The following is a 19,045-nucleotide window of genomic DNA, read 5'->3' on the forward strand; positions in this document are numbered from 1 at the left end:
TGAAGGAGAGAGCACCCGTTCTAAAACTTGAAGGATATAGAAGAAGAAATTTTAAAAGCCACATTAGGTACTTTTCTTCTTCCTCTCTAGAATAACCCATCCACATTTCATAATTGTCTAACCAGGTTATAAGAATCAAGGATCAGTATATATATAAATTTTGTTCCAGATCTTAAGTCAATACACTTTTAACAGACTCTGCCAGCCAGCCATGAGTAGTACTAGGGACCTCTTGGTACAATTTATTTTATCTTAAAGGGTACACATGTGAAAGACGGCACCACCAGCCAGGTAACCAAAGTGTCTGAGACTGTGTAAACTCATCCACTTTGTGAAAGGAAAAGAAACCTCTGCAAAGCAAAATATTACTTTATTCAGCTACTATAATAAATGCTGTTTATTATTCTAATGAGGAATATTGATCATTCTGTCACCAAGCATGAGCAGTGGTGGATAATTGCTAGCACTTTACATCTGCTATGAATACCCCACAGATTAAATGTGCTCTTGTCTGACTTGAGTTACTATAGCCTTTGAATGACAAAGAACATCATAGAAAATTAACAAATTGAAAACAAAAAGCATCCTCATTTGAGACCATTTTTATAGTGAATACATTCATATTTTCATTAAAGTCTCCCTTCTCTCTCTACTTGATCTGAATCTCTTGACATCATTTCTCAATGCAATGAAGAGTTCATACCCTTCCCATTGTCACTATTTTGCCATCTTAGTGGATGCCTTGATTAAGCCTTATTCATTTTATGAATGTTGATGCTATTCTTAGCGCTGTAACAGCAGCTTTGTTTCAAAGAAATAGTAGACACTGCAAGATGCTAGAGATACTACAATAAAGCCATTACCTTAAAAATTAAAATGCAATTTGAAAAGTGTTGCTAAAGGTAAAAATATTAAAAATTAACAGAAGTAGACAGATAGTGCACAGACTATCAGAGAAGGCTTCCCAGGAAGTGACATTTGATTTGGCTGGTGATTGAGATGGATAAATAAGGGAAAAGGAGACTTCTAGGCATAGCGTCATGAGAAACATGGCATGTTCAAGAAATAAAAACTGGCTTCATGTGACTAGAAAATAGGACATATGGGAAAGGGACTGCATTGTGACAGAAGCCAAAGTTGGCAAGCAGCTCGTGCTGTGCTAAGGAATCTGGAATCTGGGCTTTATCATCAGTGGAATGGGAACCAATGATACCTTTTAAGCAGAGGAGTGATGTGATCAAATCTACTTAGACACAAGATTCTGCAATTATAGTGGAAGAAAATGAATCTATTCATTGAGGTTTGAGAAACTATGGACAAGGAAGCTATAGCATCAGGTTGGGAACAGTGACCTAAATGACCATTTGCTAAGTCAAATGGGAAAAGATAACATTAGGCCAGCACAGCAGCTCACACCTATAGTCCCAGCACTTTGGGAGGCCAAAGCGGGCAGATCACTTGATCACAAGAGGTTGAGACCAGCCTAGACAACACAGCAAAACCCCTTCTCTACAAAAGACAGAATAGAGGCAGCAAACCATCTGGTTATGTATGCACCTATGCAACAACCCTGCATGACCTGCACATGTACCCCAGAACCTAAAGTAAAATTAAAAAAAAATTAGTCAGGCATGGTGGTACACACCTGTGGTCTCAGCTATTTACTAGGCTGAGAGTTAGGAAGATTACCCGAGCCTAGGAGGTAGAGACTGCAGTGAGATGAGATCATGCCACTGCACTCAAGTCTTGACAGAGCAAGCCCTTCACATGAAAAAAGGGGTAAAATTAGTAAGATAAGCATTTCCTTTCCCTAGGATGTTCATACCCTCCTTCTCTAATACAGGTTGCCAACTCCATGGGTAAATGAACTGCATTCTTCTCTGAAGACTAATGTTTAAATAACAGCATTCTTACTGTCTTAGTATGAGTAACAATAATTTAGTAAGTGTAAGCAAATAATGTTGCAAACTGAAGGAAATTCCATACCTGAGACACTTTGCCTATTGGAATCTGAGTCCCCGTTACTGGAATTAGAATTGTTGGAAGAGTTGTTGTCAACCCCTCCCAGAAGGGGGCGCAAGTGGCTTACTGAGACTTGTTCAATGAATGAAGTTCCATACTTGCGAAAATACCACCATTCAAATATCTAGAACAGAAAAATAAGCGTGTTTATGGTCCCTGTTATCATTTATGACTTCTGTATACATGCCCATAAAATACGTTACGTTTACATTATTCTATCCACCTTAAGTACGTAATTTTTATTTCAAAAATTGTTTATTCTAAAAATTAGATTTTAGGAAAATTAATAACATTTAAATTCTTAATGTTGCTTTCTCTGCTTAATACTGGTTTCGAAACACTATAATATCAATCAGCGGATTTAATATCAAACAGCGGATTTAAAAAAACGCTGTTAAGAACTATTCAATACAACTTTTCTCCAAATTTATATATAATATGCAAATAAAATCACCACAGCTGAAAGACAATTACAGAAATGTACATAAATCAGTTTTTGAAATATGACTTATGAAATATTCCAGTTCTTTGCACTTTAAAATCTGATAAAAACCATACCTGTAAAAAATGCTTAAGAGTAACATTTGTGTGTGGAGCGGGGGGCAGGGGGCGGTGTTTGGTAAGACCTTCTTAGAAAGTTACTGGTTTTACAGAACAAAAGAATGAGATGTATCCTATTTCCCACATGGATAGCACCCAACCACTGAGGTTCAGCATTATCCCACTTGCAGAGAAGTGCTTCATAAACACAAGCATCTGTTGTACACCATTAATGTTTCCTAGTTCACAAGTCTACTAATTGTTATGTACTGTGAATTACAAAAGAGAAAAGAAATAACTTTCAGTAATGAAAAAACAATGATGCTTACATGATTAGACTGAAGTCAGGATTTCCTAAGCACTGGAAAAGCAAGTGACCTCCCCCAACCCTTCTTACCTGACCTCTCTGCCTCTCTACAGTGAACACATCCTACCACTGCTCAAAGTGGCTCTCTCCCACATCCTTTTCTCTCCTCCCTGACTGCTTGGTGGTTTCCTTAGGCAGTCACAAATCATTCCATAGAAGAATTTTAAGAATCAACCATATCCCAGAGTCTCATAGGATTAGCTACATTTTTTTAACATAAAATGTGCAATTAACATAGAATTATCTTTATCCTTACTTATTCCATAAAAACAAGATTATCTCCTCTGGAATGGACTTTGGGCTATAATTTTAAAACTGATGTTTTCTCTCTTTTGTTGTAGTAAAGGTTTCTAAAAAGACATAAGGAACATTATGAACGACCAGAAGGAAGTATCAATCAAACGAAATGTTTCCAATCCCAGAATAGGACATCTTGATTTAATCGCAGGTAGTTACTCTTTCTGACTACAGAGTATCCCTTAAATGAAATGCTGGGAACCAGAAATGTTTTGGATATTGAATATTTTTAGAATTTGGAATACGTGTATCACACATCACACTGGTTGAGCATCCTTAATTCAAAAATCCAAAATCCAAAAGGCTCCAAGGAGCACTTCAAGTGTTATGTCAGCACTCACAAAGTTTCAGATTTTGGAGCACTTAAGATTTCATATTTTCAGATTTTATTGTGAATTATCACGTGAAAACATTCAAGTATTTTCTCTGGGCAGAGAGGGCTGAATAAACTATCAAGTTAAGAAGGGACAAGACTAATTTGTAACATTTGTAATGACTAGGAATGGGATTTTGCATAAAGGAAGAAAGTTTGGGAATGATAAATTTACACACCATGGATCTAGGGGGGCGTCTATAACCCCTGGTGAGTTATTATCTGAACGTCAGTTTCTTCAACTGTAAGTGGAAATCAGATTTATTATTTATCTCAAAGATCTTCAATTTTCATACTAACCCCATATAAAACACCTAATTCAGTGCCTGCTGCAGTTGGTTTTCAAGAGTAATACCAAAGCTACCATTTATGATGTTAATGATGCACATGCCTCCCATGGGCAGCCCACCTCACATACTGCCATGAGGCACCCCTCTTTACGCCAGTCTACAATTGAGGTTAGTACAGCATTTTGCCTGTTACTAGACAGTTGGTAGAAAGTACTGGAAATTATCATGACAAAGGGTAATAATACTCACTGTACAGTCCTGACCACTCAACAAAGCCCTAGATTCATGGCTTTGCCTTTATTAAAAGAGAAGTAAGACTCCAAAGGACCCAGAACATTCTTTGCCCCAAGTGGTTTTTCTGCTGTCTATATTGTGCTGCTGGTGCACCTGCCAGTCCTTAGTTCATTCATTCCATCACACAGTACTACATGTTCCACACCAATCATAAGCTATGCTCCAGGATCACAAAGACGTGGCCCCTGCCACTACAAGTGTTTGTCACGATCCATAATACCTCTCACAGGTTGCTCCAGCCATGCCTACGCCCATTACACACACACAAACCTTGGGTTTCTTCAGATTTGTCAGTTCCTCCAGCAGAACCATAAAGTGTCAGTGCTAAAAAGGACCTTAAAGGACTCTGCAGAGTCCACTTATAGATGCAGAATGAGGACTACCCATCAAGGTACAATGACCTGACTAAAGTCACATAGCCAATTAAATAGTCACTTAGCCTGAAGCCCCTGCTCTCTGTCACTATGTTACCAAGGCCCTAAAACAAGACTTTTTTTTTTTTTTTTGGAGACAGAGTCTTGCTCTGTCACCCAGGCTGGAATGCAGTGGCACGATCTTGGCTCACTGCAACCTCTGCCTCCCAGGTTCAAGCGATTCTCCTGCCTCAGCCTTCCGAGTACCTGGAACTACAGGTGTGTGCCACCACACCTGGCTAATTTTTTGTATTTTTAGTGGAGACAAGGTTTCACCGTGTTAGCCAAGATGATCTCGATCTCCTGACCTCATGATCCGCCTGCCTTGGCCTCCCAAAATGCTGGGATTACAGGTGTGAGCCACCGTGCCCAGCCAACAAGACTTTTTTACAGTTCCCTTGTTTCATGTAAACAGACAGATGTAACCTATCATTCCCTTTTCAAATCTTTACTACCAAGTGCCCTCTGACACTGTCCCTCTGTGCTTTATTAGTTATAAAAAAACCAATCCAGAAGTAGTCTATCAAATGGGACCAGATTATTCATCCTAAGGTAAAAATGACTCCTATTAACTGGACATTTGCTTTATAATAGGTGATAGACTTTCCAGCCAGTATTTCTAATGCAGTAATAATAGTCCTCAGTAAAGACTGGGTCATTCATGCAGCTGTTTGGGAAGGAAAAGGGGGGTCTTCTCAGGCCTGTCGTATCACTGCAATAGTACAACCCCTGCTGTGTACAGAGAACATAAGTATAAAGATGGACCTCTGCTGTGTACAGGGGACACTAGAATAGAAAAGGACCCTTGTCCTAATATATATTGAATGAACAACTAGGAAAGAAAGAAGGGAAGAACTCAAAACCTTCTGGAACTTTAAACACAGTGTTCTCATCTAGGGTCTTAGCATAAGAATCTTTCCATTATCCTGAAACATGTCAGGCTTTGGGCAAGCACCTCACAGTATTTTAAAAGAGCTGCACAGATCCAAATGGGCAGATGGTGTTATTTAAGGTGCACATATTTGGTGTCACTTTGAATTCTTTTCCCTGGTGCATACCTACAATGTAAACAGCAAAACTCTCATAAACAAATTTAGATTTTAAAAGTACTTCTTGGACATGCTAGTAGCTCAGTGGGCCTGCCACAGCGGAACAAGTTTTTAGTCTGACAGATAACCAAAAAAATTAAAATATAAATATGCATTTCATAGTCTTAAAAACTTAACCACTCCTGTGCTTTTTTTCTATTCATGCTCTGCCCCTAAGAGGGTGAAGTAAGATGAGAACTAAAAAGTATCAAGTGTGTTGGGCATTTAGGAAGTCAATAGGGACCTTATCATTTAGTTTAAAGGCAAAACCCCTTTAAACTAGATAGCCAGGCTATGTGATCTTGGTTGCTTTTCTGGATCCTTTGGGGCTTAGTTTTCTAATGTGTAAAATAAGGTCACTGTAAGCAATTGGTTAATGTCGGATGAAGAGAGGGAGAGAGAAAGGGAGGGATGACTAGAAGACTGAATGGAAGGATAGTTGGAAGGTTGACTGGATGGATGATAAGGGCTGGCCTGGTTGATGTAATGGGAGATTGTCTAAACGAACAGCAGGATCAATAAAAGGTTTTGTGTTCATTTTGTTATGAAAAAGAGATGCTCATACATATTTGTGTTAGGGGAAAAAAATCCAGTGGAAAGAGAGAAACTGAAGGTCGAAAAGACTACAAATAACCAAAAGACATGATGCCAAGTAGGAAGCACATCCCATTTACCTTCACCACTTCTTGCTCTAAGATAGGAAAAAAGAGAAAGAAGAATGAATAGGTGGAGACATTCTATTTTGGAAAGTAGAGTGTGTTATAAGCTGTTTCTCAGGTTAGAAGGTAACAATAGGATAAAAACTGGGTGACACTGATCTCAGTGGAGGTGCAGGTAAGGTTTATTTTCTGGAAATAAGGGAGGTGGGGATGGAATTGGGAATGTGAGGGTTGAGGAAGTGGTTTGGACCTGTATCTTACAAGGCAGAAGGGCCAAGAACTATACTTGGGGTCCAGATTATATTTAAAACAAAGATCCATTTGGCAAGGACCCAGTGACCAATGCCCAGAGATCTCCTCCATTATTATTTGACAGAAGCAGAGAAGATAACTAAGGAGCACCGGGGCTGTGAGCAGACCCGTTTCCAGCTGGCCTAAGTTTCAAACTTGTCTCATGTTTACCTGCAGGGAACAAAAATCTGACAAAGGTACAATAAACAAGGCCCTCCCATCAATCTTGCAGACCTAAAAGTAGACTCTTTGCTCAAGAAGCCTAGCTTCTTCCTACTCAATAAGTCCTCTTCTTTTGAATTGCATATTCTATATATAAAACAGTTCATGTGTCAGGAATTTCTCTATGCCCTATTAACACACTCAAAAATGCTTCCAGATTCCCCCATAGCAAAAGTGTAGTAATTCCACACCAACGCCATTAAACCCGTGAGAAATACGAAGATGACAAAGCTTGAAACTGACTAATTGCTTCTTAAGAATTAAAGTAGACAATGATGTCACAGGAGGATTGATACGGTGACGGTAGAGACTGAAGAAGGAATATGAAACTTTCTGGCAGTCTACTCCTAGATAGATAGATTGCCAAATCACTGCCTCCTTTAAGTCTTCAAAAATATATCTGGTGGTAAACAGGGTTTTTGGCAAAAGGGGATTATCTGGGCTTAAGAAGATAGGCCTAGGCAGTTGGCATGTGTTACAGTAATACCTGTAACATTTTTAGCTTCCTTTTTGAATCCTAAAGTATATCATTTTTACCATATTGACTCTTTCAAAGTCCTTCCTAATTTCTCATGACAGACACAACACTTTTCTTTTTTTTTATATACTCTAGGTTTCTGTATGTTTTGTTTAGGAATATGGAATAGCTACAGAGTAGGTCTTGGCCTCCTGCTTCCTAGATCTCAGCCAATCCCTCCTCAGCTACCTGTTCCCCTAAACAGTTGTGGGGGCTATGTAAACTGGTATTGTGCCCTTTCACCTGCCTTTTTGGCCACCTGTTGCCAAGGCTTTAAGAAAACACAGGGAAGTAAGGCTCTCTTCAAGGTCAACAGCCAATGATCCACCCCCACCTCAGTGTCTCTAAGTTCATAGAATGAGAGTTTCCATTGCAGCATTAACTACTGAGGCCTAAAAGGGAGGGTAACTCTCCTGAGCCAAGTCATGGAGACCACTGAGAACTGGGAGAAGCCAGCCTGTGTCATTCCTCTTAAGCCCTGCCAGCTGTTCTCCAGGTTCCTCCTCTATAGAGTCTAATTCAGCTGGTCTGGGTGGTGCTTGGAACCCATCATTTTAAACAATCTCCCAGATAATTCTGATGCAGTCAGTTAATTCATTTACTCCGTGGATCTTATGTGCATTCACCTGGCATTTTGTATACAGTAATACACAAAAACACAGATATGGTTCCTGCCTTTGTGATGCTTCTATTCTAAAGAGGAAGAAGACAATAAATGATCACACAAATAAAATATAATCATAATTGTGCTAGGTATTAGTCTATGTTTTAGGCTGGACAAGGCCTAACCCATGGCCAATCAGAAAAAGAAAAAATGTTTCCTCCAAAGAAGGTTGCAGGCTTCATCCTCCCTCTTTCTTTTCCCTTTTCGTTCCTTTTCCTTTTTCTCTTCTCCTTCCTTCTCCCCACTCTCTTTCTTATCTACCTGACCCACTTCTGTGTGTCTGTTAAAATGAAAATATCAACTGCTACACCCTGCTGCTATCTACCTTCCCAGGCAAACTTTATGAGAGGCAGAAAGATGCTGGGGCAGAGGTGGAAATTTAAGTTCTAGTCTTTACTCCATCCTTACCTAGCAAAGTTATGTAGGCAAGTCACAAGTTTTCTGAATGCCTAGTCCTTAGGTCTTTACTGATTTAAAGTGGATCGCTTCTGAGCATCCCTGCTTCAGCACTGTAATTACATGTCTTTCAAGTCTCTCAATTTGTGCTAAAATGTAAGCTGAAAACCCCAAAAAGGCAGTTTTGTCTCTCTATCTGCCATTAGCTCATTCACCTTCTTCATTTTTGCCATATCTTATCATTAATCTGTTCCACTTAAATGCTCATACCCACAATCAGTCTATGACAGGCATCAATCTACTTTCTTTGCCTGACACGTGATCTCCTGCAGAAGAACATTACCTTTTGTGGTGAACTCAAAAAGCTGTAATCCAACAAGGCTAAATGAGCCTGTTTCCTCTTATTGCCTGCAGGCTCCCCAGTCATCTGGCCCCCACAGCATCTCTCTCATTCTTTATTCTAGAGTCAAGAGGCAAGGTACTTCAGAGATGACACGGCTTGATATTTATGTGCTGCTTCCCACCCCAAGCCCCCAGGAGCCCTTCTAATCAAGTTTCCCTGAGTCTTTTTCCACTCTTTGTTCCAGAATCATCATCATTTTGGGTGATCCATATGCAACTATCAATTAAAGTGCTACCTGAAGTGCAGTTCAAGTTCTTGAGATGGATAAAAAAGAGGTGAAAGGAAACAGCAATCTTCATCTCCACTTCCTTACTTTTGAATAAGAGGGGATGGAAGGCAAGGCCAGAGAGATCCAGGTTCAAATCTTACCATTTATCTGCTTTATAAACTTGGCTAAATTATTTAAACTTTGTGTCTGTTTATATTCAGCAGAGTAAAAGCACTGGTACCCACCACTTAGAATTTCAATAAAAATTAAATGAAATAATATATGCAAAGTGCTAAATACAGTACATCTAGCACGGAGTGGGAACTCAATAAATGTATCTTTTGTTACAACTCATTCCTACTCAATTGTCATCTGCTACCACTTTCCCAAAAACATACTTCTTGTACATTTAATCCATGAACTAATTATTATATTTACTTTTCTGATTTTATCTATTTCCTGTTCTTGATTCTGACTTTTAAAAATTATGTTCTGGATGCCTTTTAAAAATAACCTCTCATACTCACACACACACACACACATATGTACATATATGTATATCAATATACATATCCTGTATCCCATTAAAATGTGTATCAATCCATGTATCACTATTAAAATAAATACACACACATTTTAATAGGAATATAGGAATCTATGTATAAATTTCAACACAGCATACAGAATTTTATGCATCTATCAACATTCTGAGATAATTAAGGGGAGCATTTTCTGCACATATCCACCTTACCTCTCTCACAAGTGAAGCAAAACCCAGGGATTTTCTCCACTGAAATACACACTCCCTACAGAGGCTAGGGATGTCTTTGCTAGCAGATAAAAGACTAACTTGGCAGGTTTGGACTGTGATGACAGGTGCAATTCTTGTGGATGGAACTAGACTGGGATGGGAAGGCTTGCGCCAAGCAGACAGAGGGGTATCTTGAAATTAAGCAAGGGAAAAAGCTGGATGGATGGGTATGGGCACAGGAACTAAAAGGGAAGATTGAGTTAGACGGTATAAGAAAGTCATTGCTAGCTTTCAACTTGTGAACTTAGAAGTATTCGTGATATCTAATAAAATAAACACCTATTTATTTTTAAACATGTTGTGTATTTGTTCAGTTAATTGACTTTACAGAGGAAATAACAGGGTTTCTGTTTGTTTTTAGCTCTCTTTTCCAAAGAAATCAAATTTAATTTGATAATTTTAGTCTCCAGCATAGAAATTCTGAGGCCCCTAAATAATCAATTTCCCCAGGGTCAGTACTATACTTTAAATGTCCGTGGCAGGCTCTTAGAACATTGCTTAGGGGAGAGCAGTTAGGTAATTTTCTCCCTGGGGTTAGGAAGCAAATTGCTAAGCATTTCTATGCACACAGCTATTTTGCAGAGCACCTGATCCTTTACCTCAATGCTGCCTCTCCCTGAAATGCACTCAGCAGAAAAGGATACTGGCTGAATAGAAACATTACCCTGGGTTCATTTCGAGGTCTGGCAAAGCTGAGTCCCTAAAGGTTAGGCATGTCAACAAGCTCTACAGCAGGAACCTAAAGCTATCAAGAGCTAGTCACACACTGTAGTTACATAGCTCTCAGTACAGACTAGCATTTTGAGAGAGAACTTTCAAAATGTTCCTACATGAGACGTTTTCCTTTGCTCAAAGTTTCCTATCAGTCAGGAGTATCCTCTCCTTCCTGAGAATGCTGCAAGGCAAATGTACCATAGCTCAGCAATGATCATTTGGTTCAGCAGGGGCACAGACAACCTCACCAGCCCTGATCTGCAAAGGTGACCACGCTCTAGGGAAATCTTTTTATTGCTGGTGGGGCTTCACCAAACCTGAGTTAAAAAGGAAAACAACCATTAGGTCTAGCTTACCAGAATGAAAGGAAACAACCCACACTGAGGTAATTAATTTAGACCCTGTGAATCCACACCAAGCTCTTGCTAGAATAAAATAGAGACCTACCACTTATACAGCAGGCTAGAAAAACAGCTGACCACAGAGGCAGTAAAACGAGTGACAGAATACAGGCTGCCTGCACAAGATGGCCTGGGTTCCAATCCTGCTCCTCTTATTACTACCTGTGTGATGTAAGGCAGGTTACTAACTGGCCTATTCTACCTATTGCACTTATGTGTAAGTAAAAGGGAAACAACGTTAGCAATGACCTCGTACTGTGGGGAAGAGTAAATGAGTTAGCATGCAAAGTGCTTTAGATCAGCGCCTGGCATCATCTAAGTGCATAACATTCTTCAGTGACCTTCTCTCCTGAGAGATGGAATGTGCAAACAAAAGCCTACCTTTCAGCATCAGAGTGAATTACTGGTTTCAGTATAAAATTGTATCCAGAGAAGTTCTTTTTTTTCTATTTGTTTACTTAAAAAATACTTCAAAGATGTTTTACAAAGAAAATGCTAAAATATTATTGTAAATTTAAATCATAGTTATTAGATGGAGACTTGTAATGCCTTCCCCTTCTCTCCCCACCCCAAACATATATGCTAAAAGATTGCCATGTTTTGGGCAATATTTAGTAACAATTTACCAAGCATGTGACAGCATTTTCCCAGTCTGAAGTTGTCTCACTCTGTTTTAAATATTATGGTAGGTTTTTAATCATAAAGCGATGCTGGACTTTGTCAAATGCTTTTTCTGCGTCTATTGAGATTATCATGCGATTTTTGTTTTTAATTCTGTTTATGTGGTGCATCACACTTATTTACTTGCGTATGTTAAACCATCCCTGCATCCCTGGTATGAAAACTACTTGATCGTGGTGATTATCTTTTTGATATGGTGTTAGATTCAGTTAGCTAATATTTTATTGAGGATTTTTGCATCTATGTTCATCAGAGATATTGATCTAGTTTTATTTTTTATTTTGTTTCCTGGTTTGGGTATCAGGGTGATACTGGCTTCAGAGAGTAATTTAGGGAGCATTCCCTCTTTATCTTTTGGAATAGGGTCAATAGGATTGGTACCAATTCTTCTTTGAACATATAAAATTCAGCTGTGAATCTGTCTGGTCCTGGAATTTTTTTTTTTTTTTTTTTTTTGGTAACTTTTTAATTGCCATTTCAATCTCACTGCTTGTTACTAGTTTGTTTTCTTCCTGGTTTAATTTAGGAGGGTTGGATATTTCCAGGAATTTATCCATCTCCTCTAGGTTTTCTAGTTTATGCATGTAAAGGGGTTCATAGTGGCTTTGAATTATCTTTTGTATTCCTGTGGTATTGGCTGTAATATCTCTCATTTTGTTTCTAATTGAGCTTATTTGGATCTTCTCTCTTCTTTTTTTGCTTAATCCCATTAATCGTCTACGAATTTTATTTATCTCTTCAAAAGAATTGACATAGAAGGGACATAGTTTAAGGTAATAAAAGCCATCTCTGACAAACCCACAGCCAACATTATACTGAACGAGGAATAGTTGAAAGCACTTACCCTGAGAACAGGAACAAGACAAGGACGCTCACTTTCACCACTTCTATTCAACACAGTACTGGAAATCCTAGCCACAGTAATCAGACAAGAGAAAGAAATAAAGGGCATCCACAATGGTAAACAGGAAGTCAAACTGTCACTGTTTGCTGATGACATATCATATATCTAGAAAACCCTAAAGACTCATCTAAAAACTCCCAGCACTGGTAAATGAATTTGGCAAAGTTTTAGGATACAAAATTAATGTACACAAATCAGTAGCCCTGCTATACACCAACAGCAACTAAGCTGAGAATCAAATGAAGAACTCAACCACTTTTACAGTAGCTGCAAAAAATAAAACAAAATACTTAGGAATACACTTAACCAATGAGGTGAAAAACCTCTATAAGGAAAACTACAAAACATTGCTGAAGGAAATCACAGATGACACAAACAAATGGAAACAATTCCATGCTCACGGATGGGGAGAATCAATACTGGGAAAATGACCATACTGCCAAAAGTAAACTACAAATTCAATGCAATTCCCATCAAAATACCACCATCATTATTCACAGAATTAGAAAAAATCCCAAAATTCATATGGAACCTAAAGAGCCTACATAGCCAAAGCAAAACTAAGCAAAAAGAACAAACCTGGAGACATCACATTACCTAACTTCAAACTATACTGTAAGACCACAGTCACCAAAACAGCATGGTACTAGTATTAAAAACAGGCATATACATCAACGAAACAGAAAAACCCAGAAATAAAGCCAAATACGTACAGCCAACTGATCTTCGACAAAGCAAAGAAAAACACAGTGTGAAAAGGACAACCTATTCAACAAATGGTGCTGGGATAATTGGCAAGTCACATGTATAAGAATGAAACTAGATCCTCATCTCTCACCTTATACGAAAATCAACTGAAGATGGATCAAAGACTTAAGTATAAGACCTAAAACCATAAAAGTTCTAGAAGATAACATTGGAAAAACTCTTCTAGACACTGGCATAGGCAAAGACTTCATGACCAAGAACCCAAAAGTGCAACAAAAACATAGATAAATAGATGGGACTTAATTAAACTAAAAGGCTCCTCCACAGCAGAAGAAATAATCAGCAGAATTAACAGAGTGCCAGAAAATCTTCACAATCTACACATCTGACAAAAGACGAATTTCCAGAAAATACAAGGAATTCAAATAAATCAGCAAGAAAAAAATAATCCCTTCAAAAAGTGGGCTAAGGGCTGGGTGCAATGGCTCACATTTATAATCCCAGCACTTTGGGAGGCTAAGGCAGGTGGATCACCTGAGGTCAGACTTTGAGACCAGCCTGGCCAACATGGTGAAATCCCATCTCTACCAAATACAAAACATTTGCTTAGACAAAACATTTCCTTTTCTTTCTCCTGTTGGTCTCGATTTTCTCCTCTGAAAAATGACATGTGGCTTAGCACTGAATGACCAAAGTCCTAGCACCTCAACAATCCCTGATTCTCCCCATAGCTTTTTAAGATTGATACATAATAGATGTGCAAATTTTCAGGGTACATGTGATAATTTGATACCTTCATGTAATATGTAAAGATCAAATCAGGGTCACTAGAATAATCTACCACCTTAAATTTATTTTTCTTTTCTTTGTGCTAGGAACATTCAAATTATTCTCTTCTGACCATTTTTAAGTATACAACAGATTGTTAACTATAGTCACCCTAACAATCTGTCAAACAGTAGGTCTTATTTATTCTATCTGACTGGTATATCTGTACCTATTAATCAACCTCAGCCATGCATGGTGGCTCACACCTATAATCCCAGCACTTTGGGAGGCCAAGGAAGAGTATCACTTGAGCCCAGGAGTTCAAGACCAGCCTGGGCAATGTAGGGAGACCTCCACCTCCTGGGTTCAAGTGATTCTGCTGCCTCAGCCTCCTGAGTAGCTGGGACTACAGGCGTGTGCTACCATGCCCGGCTAACTGTGTAGTTTTCGTAGAGATGGAGTTTCATCATGTTGGCCAGGCTGGTCTTGAACTCTTGGCTTCAAGTGATCCTCCTGCCTCTGCCTCCCAAAGTGTTGTGATTGCAGGCATAAGCCAATGCACCCACCACACCCTGTCTTTCTATAAAAATTAGCTGGGCATGGTAGCACATGCCTGTAGTCCCAGCTACTCAGGAGGCTAAGGCAGGAGAATCGCTTGAAGCCATTCTAACTATAATGAGATGATAGCTCATTGTGGTTTTGATCTGCATTTCTCTGATGATTAGCGATACCATTTTTTCATATAACCATTGTCCATTTGCAAGTCTTCTTTTGAGAAATGTCTATTCAGATCTTTTTCTCATTTTTATAAGTAGATTATTTGGGGTTTTGCTATTGAGTTGAGCTCCTTATATACTGTGGTTATTAATCTCTTGTCAGATGAATAGCTTGCAAATATTTTCTCCCATTCTATGGGTTGTCTCTTCACTTTATTGTTTCCTTTGCTGTGCAGAAGCTTTTTAGCTTGATATAATCCCATTTGTCTATTTTTGCTTTGGTTGCCTGTGCTTTGAGATTTTACACAAAAAACATCTTTGCCCAGACTAATGTCCTGGAGGATTTCCCCAATGTTTTCTTTCATAAGATTCACAGTTTCAGGTCTTAGATTTCAGTATTTAATCCATTTTGATTTGATTTTGTATATGGTGATAGAAGTCCAGGTTCATTCTTCTACATATGGTTATTCAGTTTTTCTAACACATTTACTGAAGAGACTGTCTATTCTCCAACGTATATTCTCAGTACCTTTGTCGAAAATGAGTCAGCTGTAAATGTGTGGGTTTATATCTGGGCTCTCTATTTTGTTCCATTGCTATGTGTCTGTTTTTATGCCAGTACCATGCTGATTCAGGTGCTATAACTTTGTAATATATTTTGAAGCCAGGTAGTGTGATGCCTCCAACTTTGTTCTTTTTGCTCAGGATTGCTCTGGCTATTCGGGGTCTTTTGTGGTTCCATATACATTTTAGATATTTTTTCTATTTCTATAAAGAATGTGATTGGTATTTTCATAGGGATTCCATTAAATATGGGAATTTATTTGCAGAGTACTGTCAAATTTATTTGCAGAGTATTGTCATTTTGATGGTATTAATTCTGCCAATCCATGAGCATGAAATATCTTTCCACTTTTTTTGTGTCCTCTTCAATTTTTTTCCATCAGGGTTTAATAGTTTTCCTTGCATACATCTTTCACTTTTTTTATTAAATTGATTTCTAGGTATTTTGTACTTTTTGTAGGTATTGTAAATGGGATTGCTTTCTTGATTTCTTTTTCAGATTGTTCACTGTTAGCATAATGTTACTGATTTTTGTATGCTGATTTTGTATCCTGCAACTTTACATAATTTGTTTATCAGTTCTAACAGTATTTGGTGGAGTCTTTAGGTTTTTCTAAATATAAGATCATGGTGTCTGCAAACAGGCCTCACTTGACTTCTTCCTTTTTCATGGTTTTCTCCTCTATCACCTATCTCACTGAAACTGATCTCCCCTTTTCATTACTTCCTCTCATCATCTTCTGTCTACTCCCTGTCCTCTCTGGATGTTATGTAATTCTCACTATGTTAATATAGTTTCTTACCCTAGTTCTAAATAATAAGTATATAGCCTCCTAATGAAAATATTTTTTAATTAATAAAGTTAGAAACCTTTGGAGTAGGAGATTCATTCCCATACCTTCACCAGTTACCAGAATTTTTTCTGTGGTTTTCTAGCAAAACAGTTTCTGCTGGCTTCCCTCTACCAAATCTTCTCTCAGATTAATTTCCTCTGCCCTCAGTCCCCTAGATTGAAGAGATTATCTAAAGCCTTTCTCTTCTCCACTCATTGCTCTAAGTCAGACTCAAATATTTTTACTACTTACCATTTGGCCAATTTACGTTGTTCCTCAACAGGTTAAGTAGAAGTAAATTTTTGAGGTGGTTGTTCTCTTAAGCCAAGAGTTCCTGCCACCTAATAAATGTGAAGTCCAAGGTGGCACTGCTATGTTCTTCTTTGCAGAGTAATAATAGTAAAATAACACTACCATACACTATCACCATCATTTCAGAAGGAAATTTTAACATTAAAAAGTAAGGACACAATCTCAGAATAAACTACAGCCCTTACATGGAATAAACTAGTGACCAGCTTTGTAGCTTTATGGAGCTGATCTCTACAGGGTCTTTATTTTTCTCATGTCTCTAAAAAACAAGGAAAACTTCAGAGACACATACAGGTGACCAGATTAGTATTTAAGAGGTGCCATGGTACAAATTATCACACATACCTCATTTTAACCCATTTTAAGGAGGAAGTGTAATATGCTTCCCCTCAACTTGGGTTGGTCTTTGCAGCCAGTACTGGGCTTTCTATTTGGCTTTCCACTTATCCAAACAGGTTTTTAGTGTCAGGAGTGGTTCTAGAGAAACAGAATTTTAAGGATAGATTTCTTTAGTTGGTTTGGGGGTTTCTGGAGTTGGATGCTTAATATAATTAGACCCAAAAATGCTAAGGACTCTACTTCGAATACTATGGAGAACACTGACAGTCCTTGATGTGACCTGTTTAGAGAGTTATGCAAAATAAATGCATTTGATACTCCTGATTCATCACTCTTCAGAGGCAAAGAGTTTAGCAACTCTACACATAATACCTTTGACCATATGTGGAGAACCAAGGAATATAATGAAGTTGGTTGGTTGCTCCTAAGTTTGCTGACAAAGTGATGAAAGAAAACAATGAACTCAGGGATTCTAACTCCTGTCTCCAGAAGCACATCCTGAGCCTCGAATCTAAGAGTGCCCTGAGTGAGAGTCTTATCTCCTGTAAAGAAAGAGCTGAAATTGTGGGAAAACAGACACAAGCTCTTATCATGTGAGTAGCTCACCTGCAATGAAAGGTACACGCTTAGCCTCGCCACGTATCTACAGTTAAAGTGAGGGCATTAATTGGAAAAGAATTGGACCCTGCAACATGGAATGGAGATGTGTGGGAGGATGTTTAACATTAACTTTAAACATCTCATGTCACTAGTTCAGCAATCCATATGACACAGCAAAGCAAGATGAACCCGGATGTTTTCTGAACACAAAAGATGCTCCCACACTACCATCATCTAACTCCTCTGTTTTCAGGTTTCTGTCCTGAATACATTTCTCCACCTTTTTACTCTGGATCTTTACAAGCTCAAGCTTCTGAAATCCACCATTATTCTAGGTCTGTTTATGCTCTTTGCTACATATGTTTGTGTCCTTCTCTAAAGTTTTTCTGTTTTTCTTCTGATCATCCATTTTTCTAGACATCAACTCTGTAAAACTTTTCTTGTGCTTGTTTCTCTAATAATTAGTCATCAAAAGTATATGGGTACAGGGATTAAAAAAACCTTTTCTAAAACCTCTTTGCCTCTTTAATTCTATTAGAGTAGTCCCACTGAGTTTAGATGGTCCCCATCTGAGCCCACTAAAATTAACTACTTCAGGTATTATGATTTAGCACACCTGCAACTGTTACAAAGATAAGGTAAGAGAGCCATACAAATAATAATCATATTGCTTTTTTGCATTTTGGGGATTTTTTTAAAAGGAAGCAATGCATAAAGAAGTGTAAATTTAGAAAGAAAATATGAAAGGAAAAAAACTTAAAATTGTCACAATCCATCTCAATACATTTAAAGAAACTAAGCTATATTTCTACTGATCTTGATTTTGTACAAGATTCCATTTTGATGACTACATTTTTATTTTGAGATTAAGTCTTGCTCTGTCACCCAGGCTGGAATGCAACGGCGCAATGTTAGCTCACTGCAACCTCCGCTTCCTGGGTTCAAGTCATTCTCCTTACTCAGTCTCCCAGGTGGCTGGAACTACAGGCATGCGCCACCATGCCCAGCTAATATTTTTGTATTTTTAGTAGAGATGGAGTTTCACCAGGCTGGCCAGGCTGGTCTCGAACTCCTGACCTCAAGTGATCCACCCGCTTTGGACTCCCTAAGTGCTGGGATTACAGATGTGAGCCAAGGCGACTGGCTCCATTTTGATAATTTTTAGTTGAAGTGAGTTGCATTTATTTTATAGTATCATAGATAGTAAAATTTGACAAAGAATTATGTCTTCCTTTATTTCCATTTTATTTACATTTGTTTATTTTTTTCCTTTTCAACAAAGTAATATATGATTGTTTACATTTTTTTTTCAAATATTTCAGAAATCTATTAATGGGGTAGTAAAAGGCTTCTATGAGTCCACTCCCCAACATATAGACATGTGGAAGATAATCACTGTAACCTGTTGGTGTATATCCTTCCTGATTTTTTTCTTGTACATACACTAATATACATATTACTAATCTGCATATTTTTAAGTGAAAAGGACTCCACCACTTACCAAAATAAGCCCTGATATTAATGAGGAAGTGCCTGTCAGGGCCACGTAGAACTTCGGCGTTAATGTGTTCAAAAACATGCTCACTGAAAAAGAAAAGAGAGAGAAAGGGAGAACAAGGAATGTATGTCAGTAAAACCAGCTCTTTCATT

At 38.2% G+C, this 19,045-nt stretch overlaps 1 protein-coding gene across 16 annotated transcripts in view; it reads right to left on the minus strand.

The window, feature by feature from the left end:
- Window positions 1-19,045, minus strand: part of ST7 (suppression of tumorigenicity 7) — a 288,286-nt gene that overhangs the window by 109,261 nt on the left and 159,980 nt on the right. For 14 of the 16 annotated variants that reach the window (XM_012456975.2, XM_012456973.2, XM_064374152.1 and 11 more), the window contains 2 exons: window positions 18,897-18,979; window positions 1,987-2,146 (listed from right to left, as the gene is read on the minus strand). In XM_012456975.2, coding sequence (XP_012312398.2) covers window positions 1,987-2,146; window positions 18,897-18,979 — 243 coding nt within the window. Of the gene's footprint in view, window positions 1-1,986; window positions 2,147-12,495; window positions 12,770-18,896; window positions 18,980-19,045 lie in introns of those variants that run through there. The other 2 variants (XM_064374125.1, XM_064374161.1) reach the window with 2 other exon arrangements.

Source organism: Aotus nancymaae, unplaced genomic scaffold (genome assembly GCF_030222135.1).
Source record: "Aotus nancymaae isolate 86718 unplaced genomic scaffold, 86718_ANA_hifiasm-v0.15.2.pri h1tg000002l, whole genome shotgun sequence".
Lineage (NCBI taxonomy): Eukaryota > Metazoa > Chordata > Mammalia > Primates > Aotidae > Aotus > Aotus nancymaae.